Source organism: Propithecus coquereli, unplaced genomic scaffold (assembly GCF_000956105.1).
Source record: "Propithecus coquereli isolate 6110/MARCELLA unplaced genomic scaffold, Pcoq_1.0 Scaffold300, whole genome shotgun sequence".
In the NCBI taxonomy this organism is placed as follows: domain Eukaryota; kingdom Metazoa; phylum Chordata; class Mammalia; order Primates; family Indriidae; genus Propithecus; species Propithecus coquereli.
In genome coordinates, this window is record NW_012148620.1 from 418,398 (window position 1) to 440,265 (window position 21,868).

General features: G+C 34.2%; 1 protein-coding gene across 1 annotated transcript in view; it reads right to left on the reverse strand.

Moving 5' to 3' along the window:
• XPR1 (xenotropic and polytropic retrovirus receptor 1) overlaps window positions 1–21,868 on the reverse strand; it is a 199,393-nt gene that overhangs the window by 68,626 nt on the left and 108,899 nt on the right. The window contains exons 3-6 of the mRNA XM_012649665.1: window positions 20,161–20,262; window positions 5,609–5,832; window positions 3,182–3,331; window positions 2,837–2,920 (exon numbers count right to left, since the gene is read on the reverse strand). Coding sequence (XP_012505119.1) covers window positions 2,837–2,920; window positions 3,182–3,331; window positions 5,609–5,832; window positions 20,161–20,262 — 560 coding nt within the window. The remainder of the gene's footprint in view (window positions 1–2,836; window positions 2,921–3,181; window positions 3,332–5,608; window positions 5,833–20,160; window positions 20,263–21,868) is intronic.

Consider the following 21,868-nt stretch of genomic DNA (forward strand, 5'->3'; position numbering starts at 1 on the left):
CACATTCTTAAGCACCTTAATATTTTAAAATTAATTTTTAACAGCCTTATTCAAATATAACTGACATACAATAAATTGCACATATTTAAAAGTATACGATTTGTATCTTTTCTCTCTTGATGCTTTTAAGATTTTTCCTCTTATCTTTATTTTCAAGCAGTTTGACTATTATATGCCTGCTTTTTAAAAACTGCTTTATTGGCTAAATTGACATACAATAAACTGTACATATTTAAATTGTACAATTTAATAACTTTTGGTATGACATATAAACACCTATGAAACCATTACCATAATCAAGACAATGAACATATCCATGACTCCCAAGAGTTTCCCATGCCCCTTAATCCTTTCCTCTTAGCCCATCCCACCCCACCACATTTGCAGGCAACCACTTATCTGCTTTCTGACACTATTTATTAATATTAATTTGCATTTTCCAGAGTCCTAGGTAAATAGATTCAAACAGTATGTATTCCTTTTTTGGTCTGCTTTCTTTATCTCAGCATAATTATTTTGAGATTCATACATGTTATTGTATATATTGACAGTTTATTTGTTCTTATTGTTGAGTAGTATTTCATTGCATAGATATACCACAAATTGCTTATCCATTCACCTACTGATGGACATCTGGGTTGTTCCCAGTTTTAGGCTATTATGAATAAAGCTGCTATGAACATTTGTGCACAAGACATTACATGGACATATGTTTGCCTTTGCCTTGGGTAAACACCTTGGAGTGGTGTACGTTTAATTTCAGAAGCTGCCAACCTGTTTTCCAATGTGGTTATACATTACACATTTTACATTTATACATTTTACATTCCACCAGCACCATATGAGATAAGAGAGTTCCTGTTCTTCCAACATGTAGTATGATCAATCTTTTTAAAATTTTAGTCATTCTAACAGGTGTGTATTATCTCATTGTGGTTTTAACTTGCATTTCTCTATTGCCTCATGATACCAAGCATCTTGTCACATGTTAATTTGCCACCTGTATATCTTTGATGAATTGTTCAGGTCTTTTGCCCATTTTTAGATTGGGTCATTTTCTTTTTATTGAGTAAGAAATTTCTTCATATATTCTGAATACAAATGCTTTATAAGATATGTTTTGAAAATATTTTCTCCTAGTCTGTTGCTTTTCTTTTTATTGTCTTAATAGTGTCTTCTAAGGAGCAGAAGATTTTAACTTTGATGAAGTGCTTTTGGTGTCATTTCTCAGAAATCTTTACATAACCCAAAGTCACTAGGATTTTTTTCTATATTTTCTTCTAGAAATTCACAGTTTTACATTTTCATTTAGGTCTATGGTACATTTAGAATTATATGGTATAAAGTATGGATGAAAGGGGTTTTAGATATACGGAATCCAATTGTTCCAGCACCATTTGCTGAAAACACTATCCTTTTTCCATTGATGTGCTTTGTATATGTATCAAAAATTTGTTTTCCACATACATGTTAAATCTATTTTTGGACTCTATTCTGTTCCATTGATCTATTTGCCAACCTTAACATTAATATATTCTCTTGATTATTGTAACTTTAATAATAAGTTTTCATAAGGTAGAATCAATCTTTCAACTTAGTTGTTCCAAAGTTGTTTTGGGTATTCTAGGTCCTTGGCATTTCCATGTAAATTTTAAAATTAGCTTACCAATTTTTACCAAAAAAACCAAAAGCTTGTTGAGATTTTTGAGTTGGAGCATGTTAGATCTATAGATGAACTTAGGAAGAAATGACACCTTAAAAATATTGGGCTTACTCAATACACCTATAAACATGGCATATCTCTCAGTTAAGTCTTTAATTTCTTTCAGCAATGTTTTATTTAACAGTTTTTAATGTAAAGTTCTTACACATCGTTTGTCAGCATTATTCCTAAACATCTCATACTTTCATTTCATATTTTCATATTAAAAATAGCATTGTTTTAAAATTTTTTGATTTCCAATTGTTCTTGCTGGTATATAGACATAGAATTGATTTTTATGTATTGGTCTAATATTCTGCAACCTTGCTAAACTCACATAGTAGCTCTTCTATAGATTTACTGGATTGTCTACATAGATCATCATGTCACTGGCAGAAAACCCCATCAGTTTTACTTCTTCCTTTCTAATCTGAATGCCTTTTATTTATTTTTCTTATCTTACTGCACTGGCTATAATCTCCAGTACAATGTTGAATATAAGTGATAAGAGTGAATATCCTTTTTTGTTCCTAGTCTTAGAAAGTATTCAGTGTTTCACCATTAAGTATGATATTAACTGTAGATTTTTCATAGATGCCTTTTATTAGGTTGCAGAAACTCTTTCTGTTATTGATTTCAATTCCATTGCTGTCAGAAAATGTACTTTGTATGATTTAAATTGTTCCAAATTTATTGATACTTGTTTAATGACACAGAAGATATTACTTAAAATGCTTTTTGGGGTATAGCTACTGTGTAGATATCACTTAATAAGTGCTTTTTTTCAGTGTAACTGCTGCATTTTGGATAAAGCCATGTGGTACCCCAGCACATCTGAAAGCCCCATACTATCAAAAAAATCTCATCTTAATCATTTGATGAGACCAAGAAGTTAGCATGTCAATAAGAATAAATAAGAGAGGAAGCACAGGATGAGAAGAGAAATGTAGGAAGATATTAAAATTCATTACAAAGTGAAAACTGGGATCTAATTTTTTAAAAATTAAAATAATAATACTAGCAACTACTTACAAACTTCGGCTGAAATTTTTTTAAGGTAATGAAACCAGCTATCAGACTGTGTTGATTATTAAATAGGCAAAACCAAACCAACCAGTGGAAGCAAATACTAACCTGAGCAGCTCCCAAAGGAGGGACACGTAAACGCTTCATAGCCTTTTGTCTGTCACCATCTTCAAGTTCATTGGTCACTACAGCCTAGGATTAAATTTTGCCATAGGTTATACTAAACTTGAGTGATGCATAAATAATTCTGTATCATTTCTATATTTGACATTCTGATAACTTTTTGGTGAATGTATACTGATAAAGCAAAAGAAAAAAAAACGTAAGTTAAGACTACATATATCAAAGCTAGCAAATATTTACAAAAGGAGAACAGAAATGAGAAATTATATTCCTAAATATAAAACATGAATGTGATTGGAAATATATTGTAAATAAATGGGATTATTATACCTCAGTTTCAGAGATGAGCTGGTTGATTTTCTTGCATGTATAAAATGGGGCCACTTCCACATGAGCTACTCGCCAATCTGCTCCACGAGATGTTTCCAGGATCTTGTCATGCTTTTTAAGGATTTTTCGAAACCCTGTAAAATTCAGATTCTACAGAAAGAAATGAAAAAATCAACTATAATTTCTACCACAATCAAAGAAGATGAAAAATAATAAACACTAAGTACTAAACACTAAGACAGAGCTGACTGGACAAAGACTGAGTACTCAGGAAAATGGCAATGCTTTCATAAAAGCATTCACTACTAAAAAGATGAGACTCTTTTTTTTTATTTAATTTATTCATTTCAAGGTAGTATGCTATTAGTAACACAAAGAAACCCTGAACTATGAACCCTATTATTTCTCTTCCAAGTAAATTAATGAAAATCCTAAACTCAAAATATTTTTGTTTCCATTTTTCTATGTACAACTGTTTTCTATAATATAGATAGCTATAATTATGTGGAAGATATAAGAGGAAAATCATCTAATTCTCTTAACTTTTATTTTCCTTCCATTCATTCTCAGTTCGGGGATAGGAGTGTGAAAAAGAACTGGTAGAAAGGAAGAAGTGATCATACTTACATTCATCATGGGTAGGAGCCCTCACTTTTCCCCAATTTCTACAATATACCTCAAAATACTATAATATAGTTTGAGAATTTCAATATTCTCAAATTCTGTTGTTCTTTTCCCAGCATGCACAAAAAGCAGAAAACTGTGGATTTGCAAGGTTAGATCTATAAACCAGAGGCCTCTCAAATTTGCTGATCACACATCCCCATCAGTAAAAAATCAAGCACTCACTCCAAGATAGGCTTTGCTTGCTTGTTTGCTTATTTATATTTTTCCCCCCATTCTTTAATGGATGATCTTAAACCCTGCTTGGGTGTATATATCATCACTTGGAGATAGCTTTTAATCAATTTTCCCTTCTCCCTCATTCTCAAAACAAATGTATTCTTACATAATAGACAACTCCAAAGAATAGAGTATAAAGCAGAACTTGTAAAATTAACAATTATTTTTGTTTTCCCACAGAGCTTTTTATAACGACCCAAAATAAAAGCTGCTAGAAAAGTTAATAAAATACAATTTAACAAGGGTATTTTCATGTAACACACAAGCATAGTTAATGAACCGTGAAATGTGAATGTTTTTATAGCATTATAGGAAAGAGGAAATACATTTTGTTTCTTTTAAAAATTAAATTATAAAGCTATGGATAAATTGCAAACCAAAGGAATGTATCATCTATCTTATATAACTCCTTTTCTACTAAATTATTTTCCAACTAGGTTCTTCTTTATATGATATCACCAAAGAAGAAAGGAGAATTATAAAAGGGAAAGATGAAAATAAGTACATGCATTAATTTAAGATTATTGCAGATATGGGACTTTAATTACTTTTTATTTTAAAATTCTAATACTCCAGGTAATACTTTTGTTGTATAACCTTTAGTTTTTATATGATATATCATTCTATAATGATCCTAAGTACTTGTTATAAGTAATAATCACAAGAATAAAACAGAAAAAAATAGTGTATAAGGTCTCTCTAAATATTAGGGAGATGCTTTTCCTTATTTAAATGTTTATTATCTTATAAATAATCTGATTTCAACTAAATTCTTTATAGATTTAATTTCATAAACAAACTTACAAAGAATTACAAATAAATAAATGCTTTGCATTTCCATAATTTAACATACATGGAAGATCAACTTTTTCGGATTGGGTTTTAAATATTGAGTGATATATCAAAATAGCCTAGATTTTTAGTTTCTATACACATTTGCTGTGACCTAATTTCTTTTCTTTCCCAAGAACTTTTTTTAAAATACAGATTTATTGCAGCCTGGATTCTTGAATCCTGGAAAGAATCCTGGAAAGGATTCTTTTAGTGGCAAGTTGAAAAGTCAGGATCTTTTGTTTTATGAATGTCAGTTGTAGGAAAATTAGCTGTCCAATTGCTTTTATGGAAATTTTGTTATTGGTTAGGAGGAATACAGAAGCTCTTACATAGCCAACAATGGTTGGATAGACATATATTATTTCTTATTTCTACTCACCCTATGAGAGAGGGCTCTAAAAATAAGGAAGCAAACTGTTAGTCCTTGAGTCAAGGGCTACCCCTGAATATTGTACAAAAGTTTTTAGAAAACTAATCTTCAAAAACAGAAGTCTTGTTAACACTGTTTTACCATGATACAAGATTTTTAGCCAATGAGGACATCTGAAATCCCAATAGGAACCTCAAGAATAATGACACGCTAAAGATTTTCCTTTTTGGATTGACCCATTAGCAGTTTAAGGTAATTCGATTTATTGGAATTTCTCATTTACTTAAAGGTGCCATTCTCTGGGGTAAAAATCGAAGTACCTGATAGTTCTGCAGCAGGATAAGACTGAGGTAGAACTCGCTGAAGGCCAGTTTAAGGTCTTTAATGTTCCTGTGTTGGACACGCTCCTCATGGGACAAGTGGAAGACCGGCTTTCTGCGTTGTCGCAGCGTAGTAACACCAGTGCTTTCTTTTTGCGCATCCAGTGATGACTGAAGCTCATTCTGAAGTGTAGCAAACCTGCGCTGAGCCTCTGCGAGCTTCTCTATAAGAAATAAAACAAAATTGTCATATCAGTAAGACAAGAAAGTTGATAAAAGTTCTCACTGACTGCTGCATTTTTATTATTACATAATTATTCCAATTTGCTTCTCTAGAATTTCCAGGAAAAAAATTTACATGCCATATTTAGAGCTGGATAAGAAAAAATATTTTGGTCTAACACCCTCCTCTCATTTTACCCTATACTTCCCTCCCAGCAAAACCTCAAGTGTACCCTTCCTTTTTTACAGATGAAGAAATAAAATGTGGGGATACTAAGAGTGAGAATATAAAATGGTACAGATGATTTAGAATTTAGAAAATAGTATAGCAGTTCTCAAAAGATTAAACAGAGTTACCATATGAGATTCCACTCTCTTAGGTATAGACCTAAGAGAACTGAAAACACATGTTCACAGAAAAACTTGTATACATACACAAACTTGTATTCATAACAGCCAAAAAGTAGAAACAATCCAAATGTCCATGGTATGATATGGATGAACCTTGAGACACTATGTTAACCTGGAAGGAACCAGACACAAAATACCCCATACTGTATGAATCTATTTACATGAAATAACCAGAATAGGGAAATTCAGAGACAGAAAGTAGATTAGTGGTTGCCATGGGCTTGGGAGAAGACTAACAGGGAGTGATAGCTAATGGGTATGGGGTATCTTGCTGGGATGATGAAAATATTCTGCAATCAGTGGTGATGGTTGTAAAACCTTGTGAATATACTAAAAACCACTGAATTACATACTTTAAAAGGGTGAATGTTATGGTATGTGAATATCTCAATTATTAAATAAAGCTATTAAGAAACTTTTCCAGAGGGCGGGTGGGGAAAGAAAAAAAGAAAGAAAAAAAAAAGAAACTTTTCCAGTCACATAGTTTAGCTCAGAAACAGGATTAGAATTTGAGCTTTAGATTTTTAATCTGCTGTTACTTCCCTCTAGACCTCTTTACTTCTCCAAGACAAGTAATGTAAGAAGGGATTAAGACTGGCAAATTATTTGTTAAAAAATACTAGGTGTATCTGGATATATATGTGTTTATGTTGCGAAACATTTAAAAACAATACTCTGTAACTTTTCTTCCAAGGTCAAAATTTAGTTCATTGGAACCAGGCAAATTTGGGTTCAAATCTTTGCCTCATTGACCAGATGTATGGTTTTAGTCAAGTTTTTTTTAAACTCTTCTAAGCCTTTCATAGATGAAATGGAGATAATACCAACTTCCTCATAGAGTGATTGTGAAGATTAGTGAAATGAAGGCTAGAAAATGCCAAGGTACATAGCTAGCACTCAATAAACAATGATAAATAATTATACAATAATAACAAAGTATTATTTACAACTCATCCTTTCTCACATTTTTCCCCTTCCTTTCTTTGTATACTGCTATACTGTCTTGTCTTCATCTAACCTTTCGTATGTATTTTTGTCCTGTCTGGCACTGATTCTTCATGATTCATTGTTCTCTTAGAGAAACCACTTCTATAGCATGCTTATAAAATTCATCTCTATCCTTAATCATTCACATGACCTTCACATTCTTAACTTTTATATAACCTATTTATTTTTTCTTGTATGTCCCATGACCTAGAATTGTATTCAAAACTGAAATCACATTTCTTTTCAAATGACTTTCACCCATCTATGTGGCTTCGTCCATCTGGGGCCTGCTTTTAGCTCCTAGAGAACACTCTTATTTCTCTCCATCTCTAACACCAACTACACCTCCACCCCAGGAAGCCCAGAAAATACTCCCTTCACTAAGGCACAAAGAAATAATTAGTGAGGAGAGCACATGCATCCTTAAAAAGCTCTATGTTTGCTCTTCATTGTAAGCCAGGAATGGCCATGAGAGATGTATCCATTAAGATGGGTTCCCTGATTCCAGCGGAGATGAAAGGATCCTGGAACAGAAGGGCCAGATGGCGGCACTTAACCATCAAAACAAGCCGGGTGCATTTACCATAAAAGGCAACAGGAAAAATCAGTAATCAGAATATTTTAGCCCACAGAGATTTTTGGCTATCGTTAACTGATCATGGTTATCTTTAGGAATGAAATAAATGGGCAACCTATTAGACTACTGTTTGATTGACATAATAAAAAAAAACAAAACTCTAGGTCTCATGGCCAACCACTGGATTTTAGTCAACGCAACAGAGCCGCACCCGCTCACCCAGTTTCTAGACCTAAGCTAGTTCACACATCCAGAGACCTCTGACTGAAGCAGAAGTCAAGCTCCCTTTTGGATGGTTCCTGCAGCACTGCCATAAGCTTATGTGTAGATCTGCCTCCAATCCCTCCTCAAAGGGTCTAGTGGCTATTTATTAGAGACTTGTGCACTGAGGGAAAGGAAATATCCAGACCTTTCGAGGATTAGTACACATTGGCTTTTGTATTAGCTGTGTACTGCCATATAACAAATTACCACAAACTTGGTGGCTTAAACAAACCCCATTTTTTTAGGTTAGAAGTCCAAGCATGACATTGCTAGGTTCTCTGTCAAGCTCTGATAAAGATAACCTTAAGGGTCAGCTGGGCTGCTTTCTCATCTGGAGCTTGGGTTCCTCTTTCAAACTCACTTGGCTATGGCAGAATTTAGTTCTTCCTAGTTGTAAGACTGAGGTCTCCATTTCCTAGCTGGCTGTCATCTGGGGTCTGCTTTTAGCTCCTAGAGACTACTCTAATCCCTCTTTATCTTCAAAGGAGAAAACTGCTTGTGTTAAGTGCTTTATATGCTTTAATCTTTTCCCTAGGAGTAGCTCAGTCCCTTTTATTTATTTATTTTTTCACTAAAAACAGTTTAGGATGCATCTTTGAGAATGCATGCTTGACTTTGCCTTTTATAGCTGGATATGTGAACTGGTCCTTACAGGTACCAGTATAAAAAGAAACATGTTATAACATATTCTCAAAGTTAGACTATAAAGGTGTTTCTCCATCAAACACTTATTCACTAAACGTAAACAGTTTATGATGCATCTTTAAGAAAGCATGCTTACATTTGTCTTTTATAGCTGGATATATGAACTTGGCTCAGTCCCTTTTAAGGGATCACTTGATTAGGTTGGACTCACCTGGGATAATCTCCCTTTCTTAGTCAACTGATTTGGGACCCTAATTACATCAGCAGGACCTATGTCAGTGTTTGACTGAATAACTGGAAGAAGGTATGTGTACACCAAGGGGAAGAGATCTTGGGGGCCATCTTAGAATTATGGTAAGTACCACAGCAAATTTCTGGAGACTCCAAACACCACTGTGGTTCAGCAAACTGTAGATTTATGATGTTCAGGTGATAGATGGAATATTAGCCACAGTTAGACTCATAGCAGAGCTGGTTGGTTCACAGACTCACCCTATAATTACTTTCTCAGTTCCAGAATGTATAATTAGAATAGACGTACTGGGCCACTGGTGGAATCTCCACACTGATTCTGATACAGAGGTAAGCAACATTATGACAGGAAGGGCTAAGTGAAACTTCCTGGAACCTTTCCCTATCAACATAGAGGAACAGAAGTTAGTGCTACAATCAGAGACTTGAAAGACACAGGGTGATACCTATCACATCCTCATTTAATTTGTCTTCTTACTCTGTGCAGAAGTTGGATGAATCTTGGAGAATGTGGATTATTGTAAACTTAATGAGGTAGTCTCTCTGATGATAGGTGCTATTCTGGATAGAGTATCTTCACTGGAGCAAATCAACGCAGCTTCTAGCACCTGGTGTGTAGTTATACCTGTGATAGTGCAGCTACTCACCAGACACAGCCACCACTGAGCCCGAGATACAGCACCATTCCCCACTGGGACTGGCCAGCCACCTAGGGGCTAGGAGCAGGTTGACTGTATTGGATAGCTTCTACCATGCAGGGGGCAGAGATTTGTCCTCTCCAGGATGAATGCATTTTTTTAAAGAGATGGGATCTCACTCTGTTGCCCAGGCTGAAGTACAATCACTGCTCACTGTAGCCTCGAACTCCTGTGCTCAAGGTATCCTCCTACCTCAGCCTCCCAAGTAGCTGAGACTACAGGTGCGCAGCACCAAGCCTGGCTCAAATGCCTTCTTGATATGAATGTACCTTTTCTGCCCTTAATGCTTCCGCTAGCACCACCATCTCCAGGAATGCCTTACCCACTATCATGGTATTCCATACAGCCTTGTTCCCAAGCAAGGAACGAAAGGTAGAAAAGCAATGGGTTCATACCCATGGAATAAATGGCCTTTTACCACATACCCAGAAATAGATAACCTAATAAAAAAGCTTACTAAAGATGAGTTGGGAGACAAAACTCTGAAAGGATGGGGTTCTACCTTACAGGATGCCATAATGAGACCATTATATGGTGCTGTCTCTGCCATAACCAAAATACACAGTCTAAGAATCTAGGGGTAGAAGCTGGAGTGGCTCCTCTCAAAACCATACTAATAATGCATTCACATAATTTTTGCTTCCCAACCTACAACTTGGACTCTGCTTGTTGGTTAGTTCTCAAGGGGGAAATGCTTCCATTAGAGGAATACAACAATGGTTCCACTGAACTGGACGATGAGAGAGCCGTCTAGCCATTTTGGGTTTCTCATACCACTGAACCGATAGGCAAAAAAGGGTTTTACTAGTTAAAGTGATTGATCCTGATTGCCAAGGGAAAAGTGAGTCACTGAAACACAACAAGGAGGGCTGTGCCTGGAACCCAGGAGACTTTCTGAAACATCTTCTATTACTTCCATTATCAATAACATGTTAATGGAAAACTACAGCAATCAAAAAAAGAATTATTGAGGATTCAGACCCTTCAGGAATTAAAGTCTGGGTCATCCTACCCGGCAAAAAACCCTAGCCAGTTGGGGTTCTGGCTGAGAGCAAAGGAAATATGGAATGGGTAGTGGAAAAAGGAAGTCATAGACATCAACTATAACCTCTTGACCTTCTTGCTTTGTCTCTTACATCTCTCATATTTTCCTTTCCTTATATCTTTGTGTTGCATTCAGCATAAATTCTTCAGCTCTATCTTCTAGTTTATGAATTTTCCCTTAGCTCTACCTAATCTAGTGATTATATTATCACTTTGACAAGTTCTGATTGGCCCTTTTAAAAATATGCCTACTCTTAATGGTCTCTTATTCTTTGGTTATGATTTTGGTACTCTCTTTTATGTCTTTAATCACATTAGACATACATTCTTATTGTTTACCTGATAATTCTGTGCATTTTAATGTTTTGAAGTGAGAGGTTGTCAGGATTCCTATTGTAAGAAACAAAACAATTCACATGTTTTTAAATCTTATATTGAAGTCAAAGGGAAAATCAGTCGCAGGGTTCTTTTTATACAAATAAAGCATTTCTACTGCAAATGTGTTTGTCCTATTATCTCCATGATCAAAAACAATATAGAACTTCTTGGTTTTTTCTTGTTTCATGGTGTAATTAGTGTCTCAGTTAATTTTTTCCTGATACTTCTAGGCCAAAAGAAATACTTAATGCTTCTGCTTATTAAGTGGTTAGGTTCAAACAACCTAAGTATGTATGTCATAACCACTTAGTAGCTATTTGAAGAAATATTACACATAATATGCATGTATACATAAAATGAAAGAATGTGAGAATTTATTTAAGGTCAACTATAAATTACTCTGCTGATTTAAAACCTCAGGTAATTCGTACGAGCCAAAAGCCAGAATTATCGTATGTAATATGAATAATCAACTTTTATTGTTAAAGGATTAATATATGAATTTGCTAATTGTTTAGTGTCCTTAGAGTTGTCAATACATTTACATTTCTCATTACATGCATATTAAAAATGTCAGAAGTCCAAGAAGTGAAAACGAAGAGGACCTGTTACTTCCTGTGTGCCAGTAATATGTCAAGACATAAATGCTTCTCTATCTGGCAAACTCCTTATTCATTTTGCAAGGCTAATCTCAAATATTGCTTTCTATATAAAGTCTTTCTTATCTAACAATTCTCTTAGTCACAATTTGAATGTCCCTCCTTAGGGCTCTTGTGGTACCATATATATAAATACATAGCACACTGTATATAATTCTTTATTTATATGTTTGCTTCACTGACTGTGAACTCTGAAGGCAATGGTTCTACAATCTTTTTGGTTTTTATAATGAAAATTTATTTTTAATGCTATTTTTACATACCATTTTCCAAGGTATGTAAATTTTTAATAATTTACATACCATAGAATTTACCCACTGTAAACATACAATTAATTGATTTTTAGTAAATTTACAGAGTTATGTAATCATCACAATCCAAACTTAGAACATTTCCATCACCCCATATATGTCCATCATGGCCCCTGGCTGTCATTCTTCACTTCCACTCCAACTCCAGGCAACCACTGATCCGCTTTCTGTCTCTATGCCTTTTCTGGACATTTCACATAAAAGAACGATACAATATGTAGTATTTTGTGTCTGTAGGGCTTCTTTAAACTTAGAATAATGATTCTGAGTTTTTTGTAGCATGACATAAATATGTTATACTTTGTTGCTTTTATTGCTGAATAGCATTTCATTGTGAGAATATACCATATTTTGTTTAAATACTCATCAGCTGGTAGACTTTTGGATTGTTTCTAGTTTTTTAAAACTATATAAATAATAATGCTATTAACATTCTCATACACATTTTTGTATGGACCATCATCTTCATTTTTGTATCATAAAAAGCTTGCATATATAGTAGGCTCAATCCATGTTTCTTGAATAAATGAGTGAATGAGTAGGTAAAAGTTCTCTCTAGTAATCTATGTTCCTATATAGAAATGGAGAAGAAATAAAAACTCCAGGTGCATTTTGCTACTTTCTTTAAACTAGTGATTCTCTTCCTTAAGGGCATAACTATAATACCTAGTATGAGAATCTCTGGGTAGAGGAGTATAAAGCATATGTACTTTGAAAAAATAATATTCAATATTACTATAGCTATGGCATGAGATTTTCACATCTATCAAAAGGGGCATACATTTAAAAAAATGAGAATTATTGCTTTTGATGCCAAATGTCCAAATCTATTTTGTAACGAGACCTTTGTTTTCTAAAGCCAGATCACCAAAAAGCTCAAGCATATGGGACTGCACAGAATCTGGAAAAAGGTACCTGTCTGTATAGAAATGTATACTTTGATCTGCTACTGAAAATCTACAAATATACTTATAAAAATAACAATGAATATTTCTAAGCAATTTTATAAATACTGATGAAAATAGCATATTTTGGCAATAAATTCCAATTTCTACTCATGCCAGTAAATCAAGTAACCCTAAATATTAGAACAGATTATTATTTTAATAACATATGCTGATGCCCTAGGCCTCATATAAAATATTTGATAAATATTTCCAATAACCACTCAAGAATTTTCAAATCACCTATGTGTCCCTAAAAGAGCAAAAATAAGGGCTACCAAGATCTTTTTTTGTTTTCCCCAAATTTATCTTTTTCTTACTTTTAGAAAAAGTTATTTCAGAACTACAAGCTATCTTCAGAATAGCAAAGCTATTATATTGTTATGCAACTGAAGAATAATTTTTTATAAAATAAAGTTAGTGTCCTGGAATATTTTTATTATTTGTTTATGTGTCTTTAAATGTTACCATCTTGTTCATTCAATTTATGGACCTCAGTGTTATTTGAAATACAAAGTAAGTTTATATGAATGTTGATCCATCATAGATGATTCCGGATAGTCAATCTTGCTACATTACACAAAATCTTTATCTACTTTTCTATGGAATTCTTACCGCTTGAAACTGTATACCTCTAATATTGAAATCTGAAATCTGTGTGTGAATAAAACATCCTATTCTTCCACATTTCTCTCTAATCACCAACGCACGCCTTACTATCTTGCAATTCCAGCCTCTGCAGACTATTTGTTATTGTCCTCGCCCCCCAATATGGAATGTACTTTAATGCCACTGTGCATCTGGACAGATTTTTGCTTGCTCTGGAATACCACATTCCAATTCCCCCTGTGGCCATCCCTAAACACACTCCTCCAAGAATATTTGGCAAATGCCTATGAGTTTTCAAAGACCCAGTCTAAATTTCACTTCTTCTGGAGGCTTTTCCTTAACTCCTCTCTTTTACTGCAAGTAAAGTGAATGCTTCTTCATGTAAATTTCCACAGTACTTTGCAAAACTAAAATATTATCATATTGCACACAAACTTAAAAAAAATGAAATTACTAAATAAACACAATAGATGTAACCAGTAAATAACACTGTGATATTTTCTATTTTACTATATTCCATTCATATTTTTAAAAATTTCCTGGTGACCAGGTATAGTCATGCATCATAAACAACGTCTGGTCAATGACTGACAGCATATACAACAGTGGTCCTATGAGACTGTAATACCATACTTTTACTGTACCTTTTCTATGTTTAGATATACAAATATTTACCTTTGTGTTACAGTTGCCTACAGTATTCAGTATAGTAACATGCTGTACAGGTTTGTAGCCTAAGAGCAATGGGCTATACCACATAGCATAGATGTGTAGCAGGCTATATACCATCTAGGTTTGTGTAAGTACACTCTATGATGTTCACACAATGACAGAATTGCCTAACAACACATTTCTCAGAACATATCCCCACAGTTAAGCAACACATGACTGTATTTTAATTTCCTGACTTAGTGGGTCACAACTTGCAATAAAAAAAAAACATTAATTTAGATGATATTCTGTTTGTGAAGATGCCATTTGGAAACTGTGTTGCTCATGACCATGGACAGTCCTTATCATTTCTTTCAGTCTTAGAAAGAAAGAAAAGGAAAAATGGGGAGGGGGAGAGACAGAGAGGGAGGAAGGGGAAGGGAAGGGAAGGGAAGGGAAGGGAAGGGAAGGGAAGGGAAGGGAAGGAGGGAGGGAGGGAGAAAGGAAAGAAGGAAGAAAGGAAGGAAGGAGAAAGAGAATGTGGCTAGTTTCACATGGCTTGTTTTTAATAGAAGCCTATCAATCACCTTTTATTTAACAAAATAAAGAAAGAAAAGTTTATTGTGGATAATACAAAAATTATTGTGATTTTAAATTTTTATCAAACATGTTAACAAGCAAGCAAGACTGGCTGCTTTAATTTCACTTCCCCTACTACCATCCCTACTCCTTTAATTGTTCTTAAATAACTCATTCTCCTGTAATGAACACAAGAGAATCATGATACAGGAAGAAATGCTAAAACATGGGAATTTCAAACAATATTACAGACCTATGATCACCCTAATTAATTAAATATATACTTAATTTGCATTTTAACACACATGAGCAAAGAGCAAAACCAGCCATCAAGTCATAGTTTAGATATGTGGATACTAGATACATGTATCAGTTACAAAATGAATATTTAGTATTTCAGTGAAAGAGATTCTTGTGTTTCATTACACATACTTACTGGTATAACAATACATAGTGCCTCAAATTCTTTTTCTATAAAATATAAATCAATAACAAAGAAGAATAAACATACAGCAAGACACTGTAAAACAGAATTATAGCAATAATAAAAAGAACCACATAATAGAAATAGTTCTATTATCCAATTGGTCTTACACTTATACAAAGCCAGAAAATATTTTACAGCTAAGAAATAAATGTTTCTATTGTCGTAATTTTCCTACTAATAAAACACCAATGTAATTTCTTTCCTTCCCTCCCTTTCTCTCTCCCTCCTCCTTTCTCCCTTCCTAGTAAAGAAAGGAAAAGCATATAACACTGCTGTGAGTTTCAGGCATAACTGAAGCCAAAAAATTAGGAGAGGCCAGAAAAAACTGGAATTATTTAGAAACAGAGGAAAAGCACTTAGCTACTTAAAACATCCAACCACTAAAAAGGGCTTGCCTGTTTTGTAGAATATTAAAAGCAACACATATATTCTGAGATTTTTTTTTAATGTAGGTAGGCACATAACACTGTTTAGAAGTTAAATATTTTGAATGAAGAGAAAAGGCAAACTGGTTTGGGAAAAGATGTAACAGGAAGCCATCAGTTGGATCAGTTGTTCATTGGAAAAGGACATTACTGGTCACCACAAAAAAGTTTCTAATACTGTAGTCTTCAGGACTGATACCATTTTAAATGACAGAAGAGACTAGAAGACTTCCAGGTTAGGGATTAGCAATGTTTCCACCACAAAGGACCCCTCCTTTTCAAAATTCCTCTCTCCTCCCATGGTCTTCAAATACTGAAAGATTTTATGTATAAATCTAAATAACTGTCTATTTCTTATTAACCAAAAAATATAATTAATAATAAAGAGTAATAAAATAACTTACATCAGGTTTTCTGAATATTGAAAATAGCTTCTGACTCCAATATTCTGAATATTGAATACTTCAGTGGAACCCTAGGGGGCTGGGAATCAATTTGGTTGTTTTATAGGCAAGCGCATGGAGGCCTAGGAAGGTTAAATAGTAAACTTTTTTTTTTTAAAGGTTCAAAACTTCAAAATGTAATTTGGTAAGTAACAGAATTGGTATGAAAAATGTTCAAATTTTATTAGCATTCATTCTATGTTTGGTTTGTTTGGCTTTTTTGGTGTGACTAAAAATAGACACAATAAAATATTATAGCAATTTGTTTCAGGCATTTAAAGGTTTCAGTTAAAAATATATCTCACTTTAAAACTGAGCAATTTTAGCTGACTGTTCATTTGTGAGAATTAAGTGGGTGGAGGTGGGTTATTAAGCTGAACTCGCCCCTGTATTATTTATAGTTTTTCATGTGCCCTAGTGTCTGTGCATTGCAGTCTACAAGACAATCTGCCATGGAGAAGGTGGCTAAATAAGGAGAAAAAATGATAGTCTAGGACGAGTGCCAAATTCTATTTCTGTCAATCACGTATTCATATTACCCATCATTTCCTGAGCTGGCAAAAAGTCAGTCTGGAGACTATCAATTTGTACCTATTCTGTGATGACATCAAGAGATATGCCCCAATGGCCCTACCAATACACACAGAGAAAGGAAGTTATTAAACCATAGCACCACCCAAATTTTTAATGGTAGCTAACCTAAAATTATTTTTGAGAAGTAATCTTGTCTAAGATACCATTTTTCAAACTGAGGGCTACAATCCAATATGGGGTCATGAAACCAATTTAAGGCATCATAATCGGCATTTAAAAATTCAAACAGAAAGTAGAAAAATACAGAGAACAGAATATATTACAAGTACTAAGGATAGTATTGTTTCATGAAAAAAATTTTAAATTATTTAAATATATTGTGTGTTCACCCACATAAATGCATATAATCATACATAAAACATGCATATCTGTTTATGTGTACTGGGCTATAATGTAGATGTATTTTTTCACTGTAACTCAAAATATAAAAAGTACTGCTAAGAATAGATACTTATTTTTCTTTGCAAACCAAAAATTTGTGATATAAATTATCTATTTGAAATATAAATCACCCATTTAGAATTGTGCTCTTGGAGACTCACTTTTTCAAAAAAGTCACAATAAAAGAAAAATGCTAATAAATTTGACTTTATGTATTTTTATATTTTTCTTATAGCCTCATATCATATCCAACAGCCTTTTCTTAATCTAAACTCTCTTCCTGCTGCAAATGCCCTCCTCTTTTAGTCTCCTCCTCTTCCATCTATGTGGTTGCCCTCTTCTCTGTCTATATTGCTGGTTCCTCTTTATCCTTCTATCTCCTAACTGTGGGAATTATCTTTGTCCTTGGAACATTGCATTCCCTTCTGTACATTTTTCTCTTGCAGAAAATCTACCTTTTTGCATGGTTTCAAATAACATTTCTATTTTGTCTTTGCCTTCCAGGTGCTGTCACCTGGTGAAAAAGACATGCACATATGCCAGGCCCTTTCATGGCTCTTGCCTTTGCATAAACTGTTCCCTCTGCCTGGGAAGGAGTCCAGCTATAAACAAGAAATGAGGGGGAGGATCTTGAGTTAAGAAATTTGTTTGCTTGTTTGTTTATTTTTTGTTTGACAGGAGTGACTTATTAAGGAGACTGAACCAATAAAATGGGAAGTTAAATACATTTATTCAGTAATTCTTAGAGGAAATAATTACTGGAGCAAGATCTTGAAGAGTTGAAATTCAGTCAGTAGTTGTAGAGATTTGCCATGGAATGAACAGGGATATCTCTTCCACAAAGATTGGAGGAAAATAAATAAGGATGAGAAAGTCTATAGGTATTTGGGAGAGGGGTGGCATAGATCTGCATGGTATTATATGTCAACAGAAGTTGACAACCTTTTTTTATTAGTAGAGGAAGGGGCACAGTGAGCATAATGGAGGTGATGAGTTTAGAATTCAGGAGAATGGCATGAGGTTTAGAAGAGCACTTTAGAGTGGAAAAGGACACTGATGAGGACGCATAGGCAGCTTTGAGGACATAGTAAAGGTGCAATAATGAATTTACAGTGGTTCCAACTTGTTCTGTTGTCCTAAGCAGCTGTAGGGTAGGCATGAAGAAGGTAAAGTGTGGAATGGTTGACTTTTACCAGGCAGACACAATGTAAGGCAATGTGGGTAAAGGGATTAAAAGCACAGGGGACTAAATGGGTAAAATGACTGACGGAGAAGGAAGCAGTTCTGGGAGGGGCATGATCTACTGGAATAAAGTGAGAGATTCAAGAAACTTGAGGTTTGTGAAATGGAAAAACAGAAGTAAGAGAGTAAAAAGCTTAAAGGCTGGGAGAGTTGGTCATAGACTCTTATATCAGGGTTTAGTATTTTAAAGGAGAGCAATTCTGGGAAATAGGTATGGCCATGGGTGTATGTGGCCAAAGTACAGTGTAACTGAAAATGACTGTCCACAAGGACAATGAAGTCATCCAGGGTGATAGAAAAAATTAACATGGAGATTTAGACTGAGTGCCAGGAATTCTCAATGAAAAACCAAGAAGTCAGAAGATGCAAACAAATAGGAGTGGAAGATAACAGAATGCTCTACAAAATACTGGATGCTTAGAAGACTCATTTTTATAGGAATATGTAGAAATACTGATTCGGAATAATAATAGCAGCTAAAAGAATGCTAGACTAAGCTTCTTGTCTTCTGGCAGCTCCTTCTTACAGACTCTTTTTACCTCTGTTTCCTGTCTCCTACTATGCCATAAAAAGTCCTCTTCATGAAGAGAGCTGCTGAGAAAGGACAGCTGAGTAAGACACTTCCAGAAGTTGTAGACAAGCAAGGAGAAAAATCATCCTCTTTAAAAAAAAAAAACTAGTAAAGTTCATGAAACTATTCATCCTTAGACTAACCCACACTACTATTTGGTTTATGATTATACTAGTTATAAGATTATGGTATTTCCAAAGTCTATGCCAAGAGATGAGGGTATATTCTCAATAACCATAGCTGAAATAAAAGAAAATTAAAATCTCTAATAATAATATATTCATAGCAGGAATGTAATTTGTATATTAAATATGAAAAGGAAAAATACAGAGAACAATTTTATATTTTTGATATTACATAAAACTATAGACTAATTTTTTTTATCAATTACTGCTCAAGGAATAGATACATTATATACAATAGATATTTCAGTTGTTAGGTTGTAAATTCAGCAGTGTAACAAAGGACTGTGTGTAAAGTTTCCAGAGTCTGGATGAAATGTCCTTCTGAATCTAACTCACTTTGTTCTGATTTTGTACTCATGAAAGCATCTCATTATCAACTAGGTTTCATAAAATCTTAATGTCTAAGACAGTGCTCTAGAGCAAGGTTTCCAAAATTTTGCATTATAAAGACATTGTTTTATTAACATATATCGTGTACATTACAACATACATATATAAGAAACAAAATTTAAAAGGGTCAGACCTAAATAGAAGTTCCAGTATTTTCTTCTCACATTCCAGTGGCATGTTGTAGACGCTACTCTGGAGATCAGTGCTTTAGAGAGACAGATATGAGTGTTCTAGGCAATGGAAGGACACAAAACTGACACAACTAATAAGCTAGAACTGTGTAATTTAGCTCTGGATAAAATGATAAAATCAAGTTTCTGACTCTTTAAAGCTCTGGGGCCACAGTGAAGCTCTACTGAGGTACTGCCTCACAGTGAGGCCCTCAAGCCCTTTTTGCCGCAAGAGAATAGGCAATGATCACATAGAGTTTAAATACTGAGGTACTGGATGTGTTTTTATCTCAACTAAAGAAATCATCCCTTAAGTGCAGTACAGAAAGGAAAAACAATCCTCAATTTAAAAATGTTGATCATAAGTTTAAACAATGACATGGTAGAATTTTTCCTTCCCTAGCAGCACAAACTGTCTCTTGTAATTACTCACCTGAATAGAACGTGTTGATTTTGGCAAGTTCCTTTTCACAGGTTTGGAAAAATTTTTCTTCAAACTTGGCAAAATACCTCTTTACTGTGTCCTCATCTGTAACTGAAAGGAAAAGCAAACAATATTTAAATATAATGTCTGAGGGCCAACTGGGAAAACTAAGGAAATAAAAACTAAAGTTATCACTTTCTTAGTCTTCTAAATGACTTTATACATATTTCTCTGAAAAAAATGACTTGTGAACCCCATATTAAGAAAAGACTACTAATCAAAGGTTTCTTCACAGGAACACAACTCTTCTTTAATTGAATGAGACTCTCTGAAGTTCTACTGTAATAAATTTATAGTGTTGGAGAAAGTAAGTCTTCTAAGACTTCAGAATAAGAAACTATGTAGACAGAAGTGATCAACGTTAAGAGTCAAGGTATTGGAAGTTGAGCTAAGTAGGATTCATTCAGCAGGACAATGAATTAAATGTTTCAGGAAAGAAAAAAAACCTAAGAGCAAAAGTATGAAACGTGAATATATGATATGTTTCTGCAAAAAAATGAGTTGATTTTCTTCTATGTTAAATTGCTATCTACTCATTTTTACTTTTAGCTTCACCAGACAGAGAAAGACATGTGAACTGACGACATGTAAATGAGATGTTCTTAACCTTCAGTAGCTGGGGGGTAAGATAAATGAGTTGAGCAAGTGGATGATTGTGCAAGGGTGGAGATAAATGACAACTGACACCTTCAGGATAAGGAGTGGTACAGATTCTGGCAAACTGGAAAGTATTAGGTCCATCTAGTTACTGCTATTTGGTGATATGGGGCCCAGTTTGTCAAATCTTCCGATTTTTCAGGAGAAGCCATAAATCTAAATATTTAAAAAACACTTTTTGTGCCAATCAATATATGTTTCTGCTAGCTGGATCCACTTTGTGAGCTGTGTCATATAACATATCGATCTACCAAATCCCTTAAGTACAGGTGCATGTAACTTCAGAAACTACAAGCCTAAAAGGCTATATTTCTTGTCCAAGTGAGATCTGACTAGACTCCCTGGATGCTAATCATAATATATTACAGAACTATCCTATTTCTGGATCTCTGGGGTGCTCTACGCTTGAAATGTGTAGGAAAAGTATAGGTTCCTTACTATTCCCAAAGTGACCCAGATCTTAGTGCAGTCCCAGCAACTCTTAAATAATCCACCTGTCTAGAAATAAGGGAAATGATATTTCCCTAAGGAATACACAATATGCACACATACAAATTTGTAGTACCATAAATATTTTAAAGAAAAACAAAAGTTTAAAATAAAGTCCTAAAAAGCATGTTAAATCTATTCATTTAGTTTGAATAACACAGACATAAAAAGATTAACACTGCATAAAATTTTAATTTATACAAACCTACTTCTCTATTTCATATCTTTAGGCCTGAGCAGATAATGCAGGATATTCTATTGATTTTGCAGTAAAAAAGGAATGCCACCATAAATTTGTCATGTAAGCTCGGCAACCTAGGTACAATAAAGGCTATAGCTGCCCAAGGTCACTTAGAATTACTTTTCCAAAGCATAAAGCAGGTCACAGCTTTTTTTTTTTTTTTTTTTTTGTAAAGATGACCTTGAGTTAAGGAAGCTCCACAGTAACACATACTGCTCTTGTAACAGCATCTAGCTATTAGCTGATTTAAAATAAGAAGAGTAATACTGA